General features: G+C 49.9%; 1 protein-coding gene across 1 annotated transcript in view; it reads left to right on the forward strand.

Moving 5' to 3' along the window:
• The first annotated feature begins 1,784 nt into the window (after positions 1-1,784).
• The window catches only part of LOC128267718 (BAI1-associated protein 3), a 38,722-nt gene continuing 18,517 nt past the window's right edge, over positions 1,785-21,989 (forward strand). Inside the window, exons 1-3 of the mRNA XM_053004609.1 lie at positions 1,785-2,154; positions 14,004-14,229; positions 19,485-19,722. Coding sequence (XP_052860569.1) covers positions 1,785-2,154; positions 14,004-14,229; positions 19,485-19,722 — 834 coding nt within the window. The remainder of the gene's footprint in view (positions 2,155-14,003; positions 14,230-19,484; positions 19,723-21,989) is intronic.

Below are 21,989 nucleotides of genomic sequence, written 5' to 3' on the forward strand. Positions count from 1 at the left end.
CAATCAGTATTCGCATGGCATAAGCTGCTACAAGCAGACCCGTGTCACACGGCTCCATAAGTCCGGAAGATGATACGTAGATTGCACTACTTGCTCTATGGCTACAGGATTGAGACTGACTCACGGGACTGTCGGTATTCATATTCCACAAGCTACCAAGCTACCATTCTCTCATCAATTCGTCTGTAAAGGGGAGAACATTGCGTTGCTGGAACTTCTGGACTTTCCGATCCACATGCTAGCCGTGTCGTTGCGTTCGTTTATATTTTCCCCGAGAAAGCTGAGCGCACAATCAAAACGAAATCCATCCTTCTACCAATAACGGGATGGCGATGCTACGAAGGCCACCGGATCGAGGGTAGAGTAGCGCCCCGTGTGTCCTCGACGGTCTTATTCTTGCGTGCACCAGCGTAAATATCATGCATATTACATCTGAAAACACTTCCTAGACTCACCGGCAGGACCGGACCGGCAGGATAACAGACAGAGTTGCGCCCGTATGCGCAAGCACGTTCCACCCGGGAGAGTGTGCAAAAAGTGGCCCCACACCGAAGCCACAAAAAAAATAAAACACGAAATATATATTGCATCCCAAATGCAAGCCTTGGGGCGCCGAAGATTGTGTTGATGGCCCGACCGACGGCCGGAAACGACCGCCCGTTGACGCCGTGCACAATCACGCCATGGCCGCTATCGTGCGGCATCTTCGCACCGGCACGGGACACGGCTATGGAATGCAAATTTGAGCTTAATTGAGTTTGCCAAATGGCACTCTAGATGGCACGACCGTTCCGTGGCCAGCCGATTTCCTAATCCTGCCCGCACGCGAGTGCATGTTTTATTGCCACGGCGCCGACGTTCTGTGCTTACGTCGTTGGCCGCCGTTTGCCAGAAAGTGGATAATAAATCTCGGTTGTGGTACAGGATTCAAATAGGAACTCGAACTACGCGAAGATACGCGGAGAGCGAGCGAGAACATTAGAAGCCGAGGAACGCCGAGACCACAAATCATACCGTAAGATCCTATATCTCCGCAGCTAACCGTTTCTTTCTTTTACCCGTTCCTTTGCAGACGATTGGCGAATCCGAACGATGTACGCGCGAATCCCTGTCACTTGTCGAGGTGGATCAGTGCTGTGATATTTTTTAACGCCCAAACCGGACGGGTATCTGGTGGTCACGATTAGCAGTGGACTTCCGGTGGAATTGACCACCAACTGTTCTGTTCGCGCCCGTCCTAGGCCCGAGGGACAGCAGCGACGCAGAGCGTGGTGCCGAGGGTCAAACACAGACGTGTCAGAAAACCCGGAAGCCGGAGCTGTCCGTGCCCTCCGACACCGATATTGTTTGCTGTCGGTTTGTCCGGATCTGGCCTTTCTGCACTCCTGAAGGAAGCAGGTTGTAAACAGGTCCCCGAGCAACGACTGGGCGGAAGAGAACAGGAACGGAAGAAAATAAAAGGGACACGAACAGCACGTGCCCCCGGCTCGTAAATATCTACCCCCGGAGTGAGTACGGAGGGCCGCCGGAGGGACAAGTTGTTGTGTTGTTCCCTCCGCAAAACTACAGCGCTTATCCTCTTGGCGCTCTCCCGGAAGACGGCGGTAGCTGCTCTTTCGCAAATACGAAGACGTACGACCAGCCGCTAGCCAGCCGAGTGAGTCTCGAGGGCTACTCGAAGGCTGCTGGCAGCAATCTACTGACACTGGACTCCCCGCAACGGCTGGCGGAACAATAGCGGATCAGGAAAAACCCGGCCCCAACCCCCAGCAGCGCACACAACGATGAGCTTCTTCAGCTCGCTACAGCAGTACGTGACGAGCGGCGTGGCCGGACTGGGGCTGAACCCGCGGCGGTTCTCGCTGTCGCGCCAGGAATCGGCCGACGGCTCGTCCGGGCTTTCGGGGGGCCACTCGTCCTCGTCGTCCTCGGTCACCACCCCGTACGGCATGGCGGGCAGCATGGGCCACAGCCCCGGGCTGAGCCCGGGAGGCCCCGGCAGCAGCAGCGGTAGCGGTGGCCCCGGGATGGGCTCCGCCCACGGAACAGTCAATTCGGCGGTCGGCTGTGCAAGTCCGGGCCCGGCAGGACCGGGCACGGGTATCGGCGGCATGGCAGCATCAACAGCCGGAGCTGGAGCAGCAGCAGGGCACGGTAAGTCTGGACAACGCGCCTCCACCGGTCAAACGAGCCACTTCCGGGCGGGGCTGAAGTATCCTTAGCGATATGTGGCCTTTTCAGCCGCCAACGCGCTGCGGCCATCAAATGCAATCTGTTGTGTGTCCTCGTGAGTGCAGTGCGCGAGTTGCGCTGGGCATCCCATCCCCATTCCCATGTCCTTTTTATGTGTCTCTCCACATTACTTATCTGGGCCTTGCCGCACGCTCGGGCCAGCTACTAGTGGATCAAAACGAGCCGGCAACAACTCGGACCGGATGTCGTTGGCGGCGTGCAAAGTTATAAGTGCCGAATGCTGCACGAAACTTTGACATATGCCACAATTTATATTCCACGCGTAGGGCCATTCGAGTTCGAGTTCGGGGCCAAGGCCACAAACCCACTCCGAATCAGCGGCCCAGATGCCACTTCACTCACTTCGCTTCACTTTTTCGTGCTACATGTGCCAACAGTACATTCACGGCTGCATTAGTCACGTGCAGACGGAGAATATCTAATTTATTTTTGAAGGATTCCTAGAGAATTCTCCGTTCGTCACTTGGGTCAACTCTCTGTTTCTCTCACTTCTTTTCCGCCAATTACAAACGCCTGGCGGTCTTCTACCTTCCATTATCCACAGAGCAGGTTGATTCGGCCCCAATTATACTTGGTGCTTACTTCATAGAATCTGAATTCTTCCACATAGAAGGCAGACAGATCGCAGGCATTGTTTGTGTTCACATTATACTACATATTGGCAGTTTTGATCGACTCATCCTTTTTGGTTTCGCTATTAACAGTGTGAATTAATTCGTTTAGAAAAAGACCTGGAGTTTTCTAAATGTTAACTAGTGTTTGCTATTGGCTTTGTCTAGGGCTAGATGGGCTGCCTGTGAACTAATGGAATTAATAATAAGCAATAATGCAATTGAATAGCTTCTTCATACATTATTATATTTTATTTAAAACGAAAGGTCACCATAGCATTCGCTTCCGTAGGACATCTTTCGCTGCATATCTTAAGGCGTTTATTCAGTGAATGAGCCCAATCACCAAGAGGCCTTCTAATTGCCCAACTCCATCTCGCCACGGTAGCGAGCTAAAACTGCGAACAGTTCCCAACTTCCGGTACCCAACGCTATCGCAAAGCCGACGAACGCTTCCGCTTTTATGGTTCACAATACCCATCGACGCAACCGGAGCGCCTCCATTAGGCTTAAGGCGCAGCGAAAAAAGCAATCTCACGGAGAAGCATCCTCTATCGTGCTTCAATCTGCGGTCTGCCTTTTAGCTCCACTCTACACAGTTACGGTTTTACCTTCGTTCGCTCCCGAAGCCTCTGCCGTGCCCTTTATATTGCCTTCGGGGCAGCAGATTGTAAATGAGCTGAAGATAAAAGATTAAGCAAACAGTCTCCCGGTCTCTCGACCCCCCCGACCGGCCGGGGGGGTCTCCAGCAGATGGAGCAACGAAGATGGATTATGTTGCAGCATTATGAAGCCGGTGGAAATGGGCTGTCCCCGGTGTGCACAACTCGTTGACTGTCGCCCACCTGACGTGGCTCCGGGAAAAAGGAACGGCCGTCCTGGGGACGGTTTGAATATTTGAGCTGGAACTAAATCAAGCCCCCTGGCATGTCCTGGCCCCACAAAAAGTCTCCGAGAGCCGTCCCAAGACATTCTTGCACGCTCTGTGACCCGTACGAATCGTTGATCCCAACTGTCCGGCCGTCTAGGCCATCACAAATCGTACCCCTGCTCCCAAAAGCCAAGACTTCCCTCGTCGTAAGGCCTTCCGTTAATCGGTTTTTCCGAAGGGCAACTTGACACATCCCTACAAGAAGAATTATTAATCATCAGGCTCAGGCCGGGACGGGATATTTCACACGGGAATTTCCACAACTCGTCCACAACTCGCCAAGTGCCACTGTCGGATGGAGGCCGATTTTTAATACCGCCCAAAGGTGCCCCGTTTCCGTTTGGTCAACTTTCTGGCCCACGTCAGACTGAGGCCACGCCTTTCCACGGAAGTCTCCATGGAATTTAAATTGAATTTCTGTCCAACTTTGCCACACAACTTCATAACCGGAACCGGAGAGGGCGGCGGATCGATTGCTCTGTCGGGGATTGTTGGCCGTAGGATGTTGTAGCTTTTTCGGCCGCGCATCTCTCGTTTTTGTTGTTATTTGTTTAGTTTGGTTGATCCAACTCAAGCAACTAAACTCCCGGCACACCGAGCTCACGGTCGGCCGGGACTGTAACCCTTAATTGAATTACGAATACAGTTAATGATATTGCTAGACACGACGGACGCGAGCCGTCGAACTCGCTGACGGGTTGTTAAGGGATTTAGGTAAAGGCGTTCGGCGAATTTGGGTAGTTTCAACGACGAATGCTCACCCAAAGGAAGGTCCTGGCGAAAGTTCCAAAAAACTTTCGTTTCTTTTTCCCAAACATTGCTAATGTTGTGGCAACCTTCCGCTTGGAACTGTGGCCCGGAAACGGTTTGGAAGTGCTTTCACAGCTTGGACAGCTTCTGAACTCCTTTTTTGAACATCGTTTGACACATCAAAGTGAAAGAATTGGAACACTAGTGACGTTAGATTGCTTCCATAAACTTTTGCAGAGTGTGTGGGCTTTCGGAGAGCAATTATCAAGGCTACCGATAGTCACCATCCGGCCGGTTTATGAAGCAGAATCATCGATCGAGTCCGCATCGAGTGCCAGAACTTCGAAGGACATCTATGCTCCCATGCATCGATGACAAAGTTTTCCTAAGCCTTTCAAATTACGATATCTCCAGCGAAGCCACTCCAATTGCGGTAGATTTTCTGCAGCCCGCACACAGTCCTTGGTTCGTAAGGATTCTTTTCGGGTTCGATGGGAACATTAGAATGTTCCAGCGACCGGGAAATGAATCTCTACCGGAACGCACGGATTCTCTTCAGGTAGAGTACTAATTTGAACCGAAACTTATAAAGCGGATTATAAACTTTATAGCTCAACTTTCTGTACCATTTACTCTCGGCACCGGTTTCATTCGTTAGCATGTTCCGTTAAGCTGTTCTCAAAGTTTGCGTGAAATGTTTCACCGCCGATGGGGTGACATTATCGTTTCCAGACAGGCAGTTGCCGGCCATTCAAGAGCAAGAGAGATAGAGGGAGCGAAAGAGAGTGTAAGATGTTGCGGAAACCACCAAATAAATATACAGAACGCGCTTTACACCCAATCGAAACCATCTTCATTCCCATTCGGGCCGCATTTGTATGCAGCAAGGAACTTTGCGGCCGTGCCCACTGCCCACTAGCGCTACAGAATGGCCCCAGAAGTCCGTCCGTAAAGCGGACGCACAATCGTAACATGGCTTTGCTGCTGAGAGAGCCGGTTTTGGGAGCGGAAGAAGAAAAACCCAGCGCCACACTGAGCGCAGCGACTTAACTTCGTTCGAAAGAATTTCCACCAGACCAAACTCTCAGCTGCGTGGCAAAAACTGCGCGGATTTTCCGACACTGCCCACAGCCACTGGTAGCCGAGATTAGCCGGTCCCCGACTGCCTCCCTCCTGGGAAGCTTATCTTAAATGAGTCTTTGTGTTGTGTTACGTTACCGGAACACTGCGTGGCACGGGAAATCCGAACCGTTCCGAACACGCGAACCCGGCAACACGGGAAAAAGAAAGCTTAACACCTGCCTTGCCTTTGGGGTCCGAGAGAACGAACATAAATCAATTCAGAGCCCGTTCCCTCGGTGGGGTTCCGAATTTTCCGGCATTCCGGCACACTCACGAATGCACGAGATTTCGAATGCTCCGGTGCCCGGACGAAATATCGCTCTCGGTTCATTAGTTAATAGCAGGACGCTGCTGCTTGTTATTGCTTGCCCGTGGAACGGTAAAATATTTGTCGGCACATCTCGCACGACGGAACTGGGGGCGCAATTTCTGGGCAGCTCCCGGTTCAAGGAATGCTGTGGAAGTCATGTTTAATTACACTCCAGCAGCTGCGATTGGCACGCTGGGGGTGTGCTTCGGTTTTAGCGAAACACTAGTCGGGCAATGTCGAGCTTGTTCCAGGCTTAATGTATCGGGACATCGAGCTGGAACTGGGACCCAACGCAGCCTGTTGCTTGCGATTTCAGCTTACATCAGCGCTATCTGCAAAAAGAAGTCCGGTGAAGGATCCCAACTATCTCTTGCCCCGTACGCTGCTAATGGCACAATTATAACACACTTCGAACGGACTCAGAGACGTCGCCTTTGTGTCAGCAATGTGTCCCACCGGTGGCTGCCGAAGCGATCGTGAGGGTGTCGGCCAACATTCTTAACCGACCCCCGGCTGGCGGATGACGGAAATAATACCTTAATGCTATTATCAGTGCTAAACGATCACGTTCAAGTTCCGTCTGAATGGCAGGAACTTAAGGAAACGCAATTGGAGTTGCGCCAACCCCGGGTTGCCCCTGGGTGCGCTCCGGAGGCTTCCCGTGCCGGTCCGCCCGTGCGAATGAGAAGGTGTGGCCTCCGGGCACGGTAAACGTGACTGGCCTTATGCTTCGCTCGACCCTTTTCACTCGCACCCGTTCCATTTCCTGCCTAATGCACCCCGTTCATTTCTATTACTACGGACCATAATTTATAAACTTCCTGTTACTCCGTCCACCATCCGGCGGTGGGCGCGGGCACTTTCCCGAACCCGTCCGCGGTCCGGGCATCCTTTCCATTTCTTCCTCCGATGCTTTATCTCCGCGCTGAAGGTAGTGGCGCGTCGCTGAAAGGCGTTCGTTCCATTTTTTGCCCCATTCTTCCTGGTGTGCCTGGTGTGATTTCGCAGTGCGAACGGCGGCTTAAAGCCTCGACGGCGTCCGACTGCTTGAAGTGCCCCGGAAGGCCGGTAGGAACGTACGGTAGGTGAAATGGAAATTGAACCACCAGAGCCGTGGGCACAAAGTTACGTAACTAACTAACCACCGAGCTACTAACCCAATTCAGTGAAAGCTGCAAAAGTTTCTCACTCTCACTCGTCGCCCTTGATTAGTTTCCCGGCCACGGCGCGGACCTGGTACGTTTGAAAAATTCTCGAAAAGCCCCCTCGCTTTTTAATTAATAAAAACGTTACTGACTATTTATTGTGAGGGCCACGTGCAAGTCAATTGAGTTTGGCTTCCACCGCGGCCACGGTGCACTGCTGGTACGAAGCGAAAACAGATCCCCTGTGCGAAGGCGTTCGAAGTTTTAGACCGAACCACGGCCTACGCAATACACAATCGAGCGCGGCGAGGCCAATCATTGCGGATCGTACGTAAGCTTCAGCCCACTCTGACGTTCATGCGAATTCTCGGAGCACTGGCTTCGGATTTGAGAGGCTTAATTTAATTCATTCATTAGTACAGGGGCGGACCGTAACAGGTTCGCCGTACTCATCAGTCAATTGAGGTGTATTTTTAATTTTGCCATCGAAAATGATGTTCGACTGACTCTCGGTTCAAGATGACGAATGCGAAAGGATCAGCTAAACAGAGCACATTGCCGGGCTGAATGAATCATTTATTTTAATCAAATATTTCCGCAATGTTCAGGACGCAGGTTCCCGCGGTCATTCCCGACTGCTGCCCGACTTTGTGCGGACGAAATTAATGTCGTGCCATCAGCATAAAACGGCCACTTTGCAGAACGCGCGTTAGCTAATTGTTTTTGGCCCGGAACCGGAGGCCAACACTCGAGCGCCACTCACACGAACGGTTGGCTGCGTGTCCGGTGTCCTGGCACATTGTGTCCAACCCGTTTGGCTGACTAATGTTTGTTTTTGCCCCGTTCTGCCCTTGATTTCACTACACCTGGCCAAGCGCCATTTGTTGGACCTACAAATATCTGGGAACTGAAGTTGGCAATCCGCAACCAAACGCAACCTGTGGCCGACGTAGGCTGGCATTTAATCGAATAAAATGGTCTGGCCACGCTTTAATCACTGCCTCATCCCGAGTGCACGCCAACAGCACGCTCGGTTTGCAATGGAAGCGTTCGCCGGCAGCAGTACCTCCGGGCCGGGTGCATAATTTATGCACCACGCTCCTTCCGGACCCCACCGGGACCGGGCCATTAACGGTCCAGGCCCAATCGAGCCACACATTAACGTGATGGTGGGGCCGAAAAAAAAGAAACACCCCGGGAAACTGGCAACCGGAGAAAGGCTCCGGCTCCAGTGAGAATGGTGTTTGATTGCCCGACATGCTTCAATTAGACGCCGCTGCCTTTTGGGCCGGAAACATACAGTCCATGGGCCGTATAAACAGCAAGCGGGAGTAATTAGGATTTCGTGTCAATCGCCAAATACGGTACCGGGGCAACAAGTGGTCAGGCGGGAGCACGAAAAGGGACCGTCAGTTCACCGCACGATCATGTTGACCCTCGAAACGCGTTCGTGTACGGTACCTGTTGCGAAAGTGTTTGGCCACGAAGGGCTGCAAAAAATAGTGTCCAACGTTATTGTTTCCCGGCAGATGGTAGATACTTGTTATTAACACTTTCGGTTAACATGACCGCTGTGTTGGTTTTGTTGCATACACGCACAGCGTTAAACAAAGTTTCATACCACGCCCCTGTGGTGGTGCTTTTTTAATTGTCACGCAACGTTAAATGAAACGGTCTACGGGGCCATAAATGCTGCCAAATGGTGTCATTAAAGGGAAGCACCTACCCTCGCCAAACGAAGGATGGTAAACGTTGCTTAATTTTACAACACATTGGTTGATTGTGGAGCCATTAGCTGGGCTCGTACGGGATTTTACTTCTCTTATTTTGTAAGCTACAAATGTTACTTATTTTTTTGGCCTACATTCGTGCTCTTAAACACGTTCTCAAATTTATGAAACGCATCCAAAGCAAAAAGGGAATAAAACAGGACTTTGCTCGTACTTTGCGTCCCGCAGATAGACAGGTCCATTAGGCAAATCGCGTCATTTTTGTTCAAAATGCGTCTCTCGCTACTAGCGCTTCCCGAGACTTGGTGCTGCACGCGTCCTGCACGTCCAACGTAACATAAATAAATCCTGCAAACGGCGTACTATTTTATGTTTCCCATCAGCACGCGTTACGGAAATCGACGAACGTTTAACGGGAAAAGTGGTCCGTCAACAGTCGGTCTGAAGACGGTCTGAGTAAATATGAACCCCACACGCTGCGCTGCAAATGTGGCCGTCCGATCCAGGAACCACCCCACCGGTGGTCCTTTGGCTCGGCTTGAAATGTGGAATCGATAACGTCGATGCCAACCTTGTGCCAGAAACCTTGCAATCGACGGCGCACACGCCAGTGTAACTCGCCCCTCCGTAAGGGGGAACTCTTTCTGGAGCGTGCGACAGGATGCGGACGGGATCCCTGGCTCTTTTGATTGCCATTTTGATTGCCGGGCTGTAGGATTTGTACTAATGCAAATCGCACGATGCTGACGTAATCTTCGCCGCCCCGGGGCGGGCTTTAGCCAAAAAATACGGATCGTGGGATGCGCTTTGCTAGCCTTGCACGAGAGAAACAATAAAAAGACATCGACAAAAAATGAGGACGTCTTGATATGGCGTTGTGCCGTTAGAAGGACGCTCCCGAGCGTGAGTTGGGACGGCGTGGGTAAATGGGTTTACCATAATCAATAAGCGGTTTATTTTGACGAAGCACTCCAGAGCGAAATGGTTGAAAATCAAATCGCATCAGATTAGTGAGAGCATGCCTCAGGAAACTCCAATTTTGATGAGTATGTGGCATTTTCCCTGATTTAACAAATGGGGTTATTCCTTTCAAACCTTGCTCTGTTATTGTCATTCAGGGTTTATTATTTACACAGACAAACACGCACACCACTCTATCCGCAAAGTACTGTTTCTCCTGCAGTAAAGAGGTCCAATTTCGTAATGCGCTTGACTTGGCTTTAAGGAGCGTGATTTTTCAACCAGTTCGACCTTGTCCGCACTTGTTAACACGACTCATTTTCCCTGTGTTAAAGTGGCTTTCGCAAGGCACATAAATTCTGTGCTTTGAGAAAGAGAGAGAAATAGAGAGAAAGGAAGTTTAGCGCTGACGAAGAAAAGTTTCATTGCTTTTCCCGAGGCCTTTGGACGATCTGTGAACCACGGGCGAGCTCCGCACGTTCCACTTATCATCGGATCGCAAGAAAGAAACACTCCTTGCCGTACCTGACAACAGCCGTGAAACACAATGGCAAAAACATGGAAACATGGCCGCACGGGTGTTCCGGGCCAACAGACCTGTGCTGTATGAGATAAACATTATTGGCAAAAAACCTACCGAAAGAACCGACTTCGAGCAAGACAATACGTCTTCGTTCGTTGGGGCTTTATCGCTACCGAGCTGACCTGCCCGCCTGGAACTTTGATCCTTCGAGAGCGCCTTCTCCGTCCGAGCCATTCGCCATCTCCACACTTTAACGGATTTTTCCTTTTTCAAATTTGTTTTACGGTACTGGCACATTAAACGATTTTTTCGTCGTACGTTTGGCTGCTGGGCCACAACTTTGACATCATTTGGCACAAGAGATAGAGTGGACTCGTTGTGGCTCGAAATTCATGATACTGAGCGAACGGAACAATGGTTGGTCGGTTCGCTTTTCCCCTTTCCTTAATGTAGAAAAATTGAAGCACTCAACCTAATTCTGGCACCGAATCGACCTTCGGGTTTAAACTTACAGAAACGCTGGCAATGTACAGGACGCCGTAAACGTAAACACTTGGCCGGCGGCCACGACCAGCATGACATTTATTTTGCCTACGGTGCAATCGTTGAAACAATGTTAAAACGGCAAGATGTCTGAAGAGGAGCTTTGGGCAAAATGATTTGCTGTTCTTTCATCTTCGTAATGGGTTTATTTTTCGTACAAAATCACGAACCGTCGACCCAAAGTGGGAATCAAATAACAACGAATTTCATGTCCAGCACAAAAACGCCCCTTACCTTGTACTGTCTCCAACACACGGCACAATTTCGTGAGTTTTTAATTTAAGTGCCACCCGGTTTCCTGGCTCAGGGTGATGGACGCCAAGTTTTTTTCCCCGGCCTGCCGGCAAAAGCAAGTTGCGCGGAAATTTCATAAACAAACAATTAATTTAATTATCCCGTCGAAATACTGAGAACTTGCGAGTCCACTTTTTTTGCGATTGAAAAACCTTCCTCAGCATTATGGTCCACTCTTGGCACTGGCAGATACTCGTTTTCCTTCTTTGACCCTTATTAGCACATTTGGGTAGCTACTTTTATCTTACGGCCCTTTCAATCCAAGCGGCCGCTTCACGGAATTACTTCCTTTTTCGGCTTTATTACTTTCTGACGCTGTTTTCTGTGCCCATTCGTGCCCATTCGCGCCTGGAGATCTGCCTTTCTTTCTGTTGGGCCAAAGTCAGACCAAAAGTTTTGCCGCGAGGTTTGGAGCGAATGAAAAGTGCAACATTTTAGAGCGGCTGAAGCCTTTTCTTTCATAATCGGCAACCTACTTTCCACCGAGTCCAAACACAATCAGTTGATAAGCTTCGCAGGCTCCACAGGCTTGATTCGACGTCGACGTGCACTGCAAGATTGTCCCGCTAGAGAGGGCTTAGTGCACGGAGCGAGCTTCGTGGAAGTGAACGCGTAGCGCTGCAGAATCCTTTTGTTGCCGAGATTTGCTTTTCCGCCATCAATCTCGTCAACTTTCTTGCCACACAATCAGTGGGGTATCCGGTGACGACGGTGGGCAGCTCCATTGCACCGAAGCTTCCGTCAGGGAGCTAAAGCAATTTCCCGGAACACAGGAGATTGTTTAGTATCGGGCGGCAATTGTTGGTGCAAACAAACAAAATAAAATATCAACCCACCTCGGTAGCGGTTTCCTTGACAATAGGATTAAAAGATATGAATATTCACAAACTCAAACGCCAACTCGGAAGCCAGTGAGGATCAGCATGCCCAGGCCGTTTTAGTGTGAAGTGCATCCACTCAAGATCCTTTTCGAGGGTCCTCTTAAAGCAGCAAACACCAATTTGCTACGAAGCTCTTTTGCCAAATGAGAGTGTAGTTTGTTATTTCTCCTGTCGACCCTCACTGCGAATGAAACACATCAAACGCGTCGTAACGCAGGCAACGTGCTTCGAAAGCTGACATTTTGGGGCATAGTTTCGTGAGCCATTCCGAGCGCTGCGGCAACACAAGAACCCCCTTTCGGAGCGGGCTGATTTTGCAGCCGTCCACTCCCAGGAGCCACTTTCGCAAAACTTGAGACGAGCCGGAAAAGATGAAAGCCACTCGGAATCGGAATGTCCAGCCCTCGAAACTCTCAAGTGGGGAACTCGGGAAAGTTTCTGTTGGTTACAGATCTGGTTCTGCTGTGGTCCTGCACATCAAACTGTAGATTAAATGTCTACTGGTGACGCAAAATTGTTTTCAGAATAACATTTACAAATAAAACTAGTTCTAGTAAACGTTAATTTGTTCATCAAATCTATCCATTTATAATTTGTTCGTCTCAAAGCAAACGTTTACCTAAGATTTAAATCGTAACATACTGTCGTCAACCTAAAAGCCGTCCTGAACTATTCTTGGTCGACCCCAGAATGTTAGAACGGAGCCCCGTGTGTGTGTGTGGGAAGCTGTGCTTTATGTTACCACAACCACGCTCCACTGAAACGGGGCATGTGTTTCGTTCGCCTCCTCACGAAAGCTTCTGGTTGCCCACCTGACGCTACACTCGGACCACGGTGCAAAGGAACGAAGGCCCAAGATTGCCACCTTAAGCTTGGTCAACCACAGAGAAAAGTTCACGACAGTTCCCGGGCATTCTGTGGGCAGAGCCGGATCGGGTTTTGTTTATTACTGCCACCGGCACAGGACGTGCGCCCTCCGCCATTAGCCCGGGCCTTGATTCTGTCCTTTTACTTTCGGAAGCAAATGCCCGGGGTTCCAGTAACGGCTTGCGAACGGCCCGTGCGAAAGAAGATTGCCCGTGTAGCACGTAAGACCACGGTCGGTTGCACATCGGAGTGCATCCTAGTTCTGGCAACGACTTCCGGTAACCAATTACCAGCCCACTTTCACCAGATAACTGGCGCAAAGCGTGTGCACTTTCTTCCCTGGCTGCCAACATAAATTACGGCACGGGCAGTGGAAGGCGGAGCCCAACAATGGAACCATGGACCCGGGCACGGCATCTCGGAGCCACAGGCACAGAATCATTTATGCATCTATGCGCCCGTGCACCATTCCGGTGCCACTGTTTACAATGGCATATCATACCATTCGCCCGCCCAGCCACTGGGGCAACACTAATGGAAGGCCTAGCCCCTCATCCGTTCCTGGCTCACCACCCTCTGCGGGTGGCAGCTCCGGCACTGGCCCGGCCTGCCGGTCGGCAGGATGTTCAAATTAGTGTAGACACATAATTCAATGATTTCATTAGGCTACAATAGCACAGCCGAGGCACCGGGGACCCACAGCCACACGGATGGTTCTGTCACGAGCTCAGCCCGGGGGCTCCCCAGCTCTGCTGCTGCTGCGGTAATGGTGGTGGTGGTGGGCAAGAAACTCTTCAACTGCAGGCAGCGCGACCGAAATCAGAGGCCCTCCTGCCGATGAGTCGTTGGCAGAGGGCCCTTCAGAGGGCCCCCATCGGAAAACGCAGGAGCACTAGCTCATGCACTTCCTTCGAGAACACTTGCATCACCACCCAACGCCTCTTTACGCCCCTTAACGTATGCGGGCGATTGAATTGGAACGACTTTCGAATTGGGCACTGAACTGATTACGGATTAATAGCTTTCGTTAATTGTTTAATGACATCTTTCGTCCTTTCTTCGCACCTCCGTTTCTTTCCACAGCGTACGGCAAGGCAACGACACCGGCGACACTGGCCGCCCCGGGAACGCCACCGATCCGGCGCCAGTCTTCCGGCCGAGGGCTGGACACGCTCGTGCCGCATCCGCGCCAGGGCTCGTTCCGCGGGCGCAGCTCGCCCATCAACCCGAACCCGCCGGACAAGCCATCATTTTCCGTGTGGAAGCGGCGCCCGTCGTGGCCCGAGGTCGAAATCAAATCCTCGTCCGGGTGAGTAGTACCTTTCCGCGTTCTCTCGGCTGTTTTTTCCTGTTTCATGTTCGTTTTTCCGAACAGCGCCCCACTCCCGCCTAGAGAGTAGTGGCTGAACGCTGGCGCGGGGCGCGCTGCTTCGCTTGTCCGTTTAGTTGCCCTCCATCCCATTTTCTAGGCCAAACGGTGTTTCAGTGTTTCCCGGCGTGATTGACGCACCGAAAGGCCCACAGGAACGCAGGCAGGGAACGTAAAAGGCGTCAATTATTAGGCGAGCCTTTTGTTGTTGGCCGTGATAATTTCAATAAACGATTCAATTTGAGGCAGTCTCTATTGAGTTACAAACGAAAATTGGTTTTTAATGTTCGCTGGCTGGCTATTACTACGATGGCTATTCAGTTATCGTGAACAGTGACGGTGTGCTACCGTTCGACGCACATTAAAACCAAATGTAGCTTTATTCGAAGTACTTTCAAAAACCCCAGTTTTAAAAGTATGTAAAATGGAAAGAGCGCCTCCGGTTGGAGCTACAGGGTTACCTTGTAATTAGGGTGGACCATTAGAAGTGGGAGCATTTGTTTCCATAAAACAACATACATAAAAAACTATTGTTCTGTTGTTCAATTGAAAAATCTTTTTCTGTTGGTCGAAACTGTTTTTTCATAATCGCTGTTTAAGAATGATATTGCGCAAATGGCCACTCCAATTGCTGCTGTTGGATTAATTGAGGGTTTGCGGTAAGCCGACGACTATTTAGTTTTTTGGCAGGGTGTTCTGTTACCTGGTCACGAGCCTTATGATGCGCTATTTCTTCCAAGCAGCTAGTAATATGACCAAATTCATTTGAACAAAGTACCTAATATGCCCTTCGTTGCTGGTCCAATTTATGTTCATGCTTCTAAAGTATCTTCTTTCTCGCGTAATTGGATTTTTTTTTCATTCGCGCTGTCAGTTGCCTGCTAAAGCCCTTTTTTCAGAATTTAACCCCTTTACTAAGTTCCAAACGTTTCATAACCAAACGCATCTATTCATCACCCGAAAGATGGGCTTTGAAATCCATGTTTTGAAAAGCTTTTGTGGCGGCTCGTTTAAATCAAATTACCAGTAGCCCTGGTTCATGTGACTCCATCCGGAAGGCCCAGCACGCTGGACCCCGACGATGCTGCCGGCCCAACACAAAGCCAACCGAAAACATTAAACTTGCGGCGCCAACAACCACACCAGGACGGGCCATCCCGGACGGCGAGAAACAATGGTTTCACGCAAACACGCCACGCTCACGCAAGCATAAGCGCCAGGATTTTCGGCTCGGAAGCCCGGCAGCCGAGCATCAGTGCAACAAAAATTCATTAAACTAATTTCTTTAATCTTCACTGCCCCCCCCCGGGCTAAGTGCGGCGCGCTGCGCTGCCCCGTCGCTAAAAGGTGTACTGGCGCTCACCGCATTTCCGGTGGCCAGTGTTGGCTCTTTCCGGCCCCGTCAGACGCCGCCCGACGTTTCCGGGCGCTTGCCTTTTGTGTGCTCCGCTCCGCTAATGGAGCTTCTCGGGGTCTCAGGCTTGGTTGATGATTTCCGGCCCCCCTCCGGGCGGGGGTGCCACACGCTGAGGGTGTGTTTCAATAATTAGTTTTCGAAAACCACACTAAAGGGACCGACCGACAGATTGCCAGCGGATGCGCGCTCCCGCAGGACGGGACTCGGTCTCGGTCTAAAGTGGTCATCACCGTTACACACGATAAACCGCGGAAATCCACACCGTCCGGTGGGGTGTGGATGTGGCGAGGCTCGGCGCGGGGACCGTAAACATTCTCATGACTTCATGCGGCTGGGCGAAAGTATGTTTAAAAGTTGGCGCATAAAAATACCCTAAAACGGTGTGTGATGAGCCCAAACGAACGCGGCAATGAACGGACAATCGTCTGGTCCCGTGGAGGAACGAATATGATGTTATCTTCCAGGGATGCTGGGCTCCTCGATACTGTCACCGTGGGGTGGAAAAATATAGGGTGGAAAACTCGTTACTTAACTGGTCCGAGAACTGGTGCCACTCTCCTCGTTATCCTTCTCGGAATTCGATCCAGTTTCAAGCCGCGTCGGGTTACCAACGCCGCACCGTAATGGAACACAGAAGGAGAGAGAGAGAAAGAGAAAGACAGAGACATCGAGTTACATCATAACACCATAAAACTTCTATTACAGTCTTTTGCGACCGCTAGTTTGTAATTGTTTCCGGGAAATGGCAAAGTCCGTTTGCAGCGGGCCAAGATAGTTGCGGCCGCTGATGGAGTTCCGAAAAGAAACTCTCGTTCCGTCCCTCCGTTCGGATGGTTCGGACCGTGCTGAACCATTACCGACCGATGCTAAATCCGGTGGAAATTTCATCTGCGGACCAGCCAAACAATAGCATAATACGCTCCGTAATAGAAATAGTAAACCCGCCCGGAGTCAGACAATTCTAAACCCCAACCCATTAAGCCACACAGTATCTCTGTCTTTCTCTATCTCTCTCTACTCCAGCCTGTTTTTGGTCCGAGCCCATCGCTCTGAAGGAAGCATAGAAGCTGACCCACGACCTGCGGCTAGCTAGGTTTTCTTGCTGGCCGATACTGAATCGATTCATTTCGTGCCAATCCATTGCCGTTCTGTTGGCAGCGATGGACGGGTAGCCATCGACTATGGAGTTACCTTGGATCGATAAGAAATAAAAGAGATATTAATTTCCGCACTATGGGACTACCGTCTAAGCCATTGGCCTGAACGTCAACGGGCCATCGTTTCGAGTAAGCTGTCGGTTTTTGTTCTTCCGAGCAAAACTTGTCGGTGAAGACAATGCTGCTTCTCGGCGTCGCAGAACGAATGAAGGATTCGAATGTGAGGCTCAAACACGTTCACCTGGTAAGCGCCAGGGTTATCGTAAGCTCCGCACACCGGAATTGGCTTGCAGTACTCTGGCTGCATGTGAGTCGAGATTCACTACATTCCGCAGCTCGCTTGAATGTTCTGTCCTTTTTTGCCCCGAGAGTGCTCGGAAAAGAAGCATTAGTCCCGCGTTAGGCTTTTGCATTGGAAAATTCCAACAACTCATGCCTGCCTGGGTTTCCGGGCACGATGATTAACTCATGAGCATAATAATAATCACGCATCCTTCTCGACAGTTGAAGACATCATAAAAGCGAGGGCCGGGTTTCTTGGGATGATCAATGGCAACGGTGGCCACCGAATTACCATACTCACGGTCCACGGGTGGTAGAGAGCGCAAAAAACGGGAAACTGCGCCTGGATGCCCCAAAAGGGACCCACAAAAAACCCTAAATAAATAATGATTTGGGAAAAATGTGTGACCCATCGGGCGACCGTCGGGACCGTGACGAGAGTAACCCATTTCACGCTTGCTGCTCCGTCATCTCATTATTTTTTTCTTTCTGACGCAGCTTGTTTCTACTTTTCTCAACCATTTCAACATTAATTGCGTAAATATTTAAACATACTTATAGTTTGATTTAATCTTTATTGTAAAAAAACTCTCTCTGGGCGCAAAGCACAGCGCAGGCACCGTCGTTTGAGTATGCAAAGCAATGTGTACAATATCCTTCTCCGTGTTCCACTGTACCTCTCTATGTGTGTCCCTGTAAATGGTTGCATCATGGTCGTAGTTTCTGTCGGTTTGAATTGCATTAACCCGGGTGGGGTCTGGCGCCCCACAAAGCGTTACATAAACGTAGACAATGGTGGTGGCTACAACACTGATTAAAACTGTGTTAAATATTCGTGTGCAGGGGGCGCGCGATGCGCTATCGGCTTACTGTGGCCACGAATGTTATCACATAAAATCGCTACTGCCTGGCACAGGCGAGACATTGGCCCCGCCAATGTCGGCGGCCGTCAAGAAATTCGCTTTCTATGCAAATCCTCACTTAATGTCCGTTTAGGAGGGACCGCTGTGCATACCCCCCGCGGAGCACGGTCGGTCGCGGAGCGAAGCAATGAGAACTCATGAATAGCAAAGAGCGACCGAAGATGGACCGCGACCGAAACGTGGTTGGAATATCGCACCACAGCCCCCATAAGCGAGAAGAAAGCAAGTATCTTGACACGTTGGGTTTTCTTTTATTCGTCCTGGTGGCCGTTTTCCAGTGCCGTCCGGGTTTTGTTTGACTGTGCCACCGCGTGGTCCGCGCCAGACCGGTCTCTAATCGAGCGGTACGGCGATAGTGGAGCCTGTATCGCACCAGCTTCGTTTAATCGGATGATCTTGCCTAGGGGTTGTCCAAAAAAAGGTCCTTTTTACCCAAGAAACATTTGCTGAAAATTATACACAAACAGATGATAAGTGAGAAGTTTCCTTTCTTTTTCCGCTGAGTTTTTTCTTTCTTCGTAGCCGAATAAAAAATCACGGGTACGGGTTTTGAAAAATGCATAAAAGTGAACGGCACAACAGCTGTCAGCTACTGTCGCACATCAAACAGATATTATCCTAAACCAATTAGAAGGCACCTCTCACCAGAGAGAGTTTTTTTTTGGTTCTATCAAAGATAGTATTATGGTCATACTTTTAGTCCGTTTTCTATGCTAATTAGTATCATAATTTAGATGTGGAAATGTTTCTCTTGTAACGGTATCAGAACCATAAAGTAGAAATTGGCTTCTCGCTTTGACAACTACACGCCACTTGTTGGCAACCATTCTTTTTCCTTACCTTCTGTCCAGGAATTTGCAAAACACAATAATATAGCGGAACACCTCTGTCGTTATCCTAGGCTAGGCCTAGGGTTTTGTACATAATTTGTCGATTTATTTCCGGTGGCTCACAAGATTCGTTGCCACGTCACCAGGAGCGAATGGGGATGTAGAAATGCATGCAATGCACCACGTATCAATAGCATTAAACCTTGAACTTTCGGTCGTGTCGAGGAACGCCGCATCTCCAAAACGCAAACCCACAGAAAGAAACCCCGCGAGCTACGTGTGCACCGATTGATGTGAAAGCCTTGTGTGTGTGTGGCTTTCTTCGGTTTTATGTGTGTGTGTGTGTGTGTGTGTGAAATGGCCAAACTTTCCATATTGTTCACCCATTGCCGTTGATTGTGTATTCGCTCATAAATCCACGATTCGTTCGGCGCTAACACAAAACGCTATCGCGGTGCCAGCTTATCGAATTTGCGATATTTTATTGCTCTCTCTTTCTCTCTCTCTCTCTCTCTCTCTCTCTCTCTCTCTCTCTCTCTCTCTCTCTCTCTCTCTCTCTCTCTTTTGTTTGCATTGTTGCCCACAGTGTGCAGGAGAACGATGGTTCCTACTTCGAAAGCTTCACTGCCCTGTCGTGGAAGAACGAGAACCGGCGGATGTCGGCGGTGCGCGCCGTCGAGACGCGGGCCGAGGTCCTGCCGGAGAACGACAACGAGCGGCTGCCGGAGGACGACATCGAGCGGTCGGAGCAGAAGGAGCACCTTTACCTGGACGTGCTGTACGCGATTGCCAACACCGTCGGGGCGCCAGCCCCCGGGGGACAGGTAGGCCTACCGATCCGCGCCCAGCCCCAATATGCTGCGTGTGTGTGTGTTTGGGGTCGGGCGAAGACCGCCCTCGGGCGTCCATCTGTCCCGCAAGGAACCCGCATCGTGTACCGTGGTTTTCGTTCGTCTATGTTATTTGTATTTCTTTTGCCCTCCCTACGACATGTGTGTGTAGTCTGAGCCGTCTGCCGTCACTGTCGTTCGTTGTCCTGAATGTCTTTCTGCCGCGTAATAGGTTACACACCAGCATCGTATCTTGTTCCGTTCTACAACTCTACACGCGCCTGCATCGTTATCCCTTCGTATCAGGGATCAAACTTCTTCGCTCTATCTCCTCCTTTCCCTCTATCTCTCTCTCTACAGCACATTGTGTCATGTTCTGTCTCCTTATTTGTTCTCTCTTGAGCAAGGGAAACTTTGGATTCATCTAACAAAATGTACAACACTTGTGATGGGACCCCCTCGGCCTGGAAAGAGCCTGAGAACCCTTCGCCACCTAAGCCCTTATGTAATCGGGTTAAGTTAGTTACCAACTGGAGGAACTGTCTGTAACGGTAGTAGTTAATTTAAATTTCGAACGATTTGATACATTGTGTCCCCTTTGTTGGCCCTTCGCAGGAAAAGCAGATTACTTGCTTCTTACGCGGTTACTCTTTAAGTTGATCGATTGACTCTATTGCTCGTGCAGGCGTAACTCAAGCTGGTTAAGGTTTGCTGTTCATCTCACAAGCATTATGTAATGTACCTTCAAGTTTTGGTTAGGTTTTCTCAAAACTCTATTAAAAAGAACTTCGTTTAAAAGGGAAAAGATAGGGTTCAGTGCATTACGGCAACTCTTATTCTCTTCTAATGGCTTAACAATTCTTGCTCTCTCTTTCTCTTTCTCTCTCTCTCTCTCTCTCCCTATACTTCTATTATCTACTTCTATCTATCGCACGCCTATCGTAACTGCACCGCAAACCGAACGGAAATTAAAACTCACCCACCATTGTGTCTATCTGTGTTGATCGATGTGATGGCCGAATCGGAATTGGAAATCCGATTCAAACCAACGACCGAACACGCTGGACCAAAATCAATCAATCTGACGTTCGATAGAAGAGACTAAAAGTAAATATTCTCGCTGCTCTATTCTCTACTCGGCCTAGCTCCATAAATTGGCTAAACATAACGTGTTCTGTGCGCCGAACGGCCGTACCTTAGACTAGCTTCAACAATAGTTTCATTGTTTGCGTATAGTCGCATCCATAAACAGTAAAAATGGCGAGCTAGGCGCTGTTTGATTTTATTGCGCAACATTGTTTGCTTCCGACGCCAACCGAAAGCAGTAACCATAAATACTAAGCTTTTGTACCATTTCATCCTTACACCGAGCGACCGCTTGTTGAGAGCTTTTCAATTTCAAACATTCATCCCTTTTCCTCGCAAAACCAGTCACTAATAATAAATCGTCTGCTGTTGTATTAATCTCCATTAGTTCGGTAGTAATTTATCCTGTTTGATTTATTTCCGTTGCATGCGGGTAGAAAATCGATTGGCATGTGCGTTAGAAATATTTTGTACTATAGCGTACTATAGAAAAGGATCATAAAACCGTGCAACAACCCAATGTTAGCCAATTCATCGCAAACAGTTTCCGCCATGATGGCTACTGGCGCTACGTCAAACAACGGAACATTTTGACATCCCGAAACATGTGTCCACAACAGCAAAATTGCTCTTACCAGGGACAAATCGACGCTACGCTTTTTATAACCCCGTTCAACCATCGATGGAACCGACAACTTCAAACTGTGCCCGAGGTCGGGCGAAACAAAGCGCGGAACGCCATTTTAATGGAAACACAGGAAAGGCCCTTACAGGAAACTTCAATTTCCACACAACACGCTGCAGCACTACAAATGACTGGCGCCGAATAAAGTTTTCAACGACCAAACTGCGCCAAACTAAAACATCCTCTTGTTCGGTCTGATCGGTTCGGGTGTTTTTTGTACATAAGCTAGTTTGCCGGCGGGCACGACTCGCGAACTGATGAGTGAATCCCATCTCTGCATGGCCGTGTAATTGAAAGGCTCCCGGATCAACCGGAGCAGTTCTTTGTGAGCTCAAATTTACAACGCCCCCACAAGGCCTCGTTTATGCTGCGAAGCACCATGGTAGGCACTTTTAGTTTTTCTCGATACACGCGCCCCAACAACTGGACCGGACGTGGCAGACCAACTATCTTCGGTTAAACATTCACGAGCACGACGGACCAGATTGAA

The sequence above is a fragment of the Anopheles cruzii genome, chromosome 2 (genome assembly GCF_943734635.1).
Source record: "Anopheles cruzii chromosome 2, idAnoCruzAS_RS32_06, whole genome shotgun sequence".
Classification (NCBI taxonomy): Eukaryota; Metazoa; Arthropoda; class Insecta; order Diptera; family Culicidae; genus Anopheles; species Anopheles cruzii.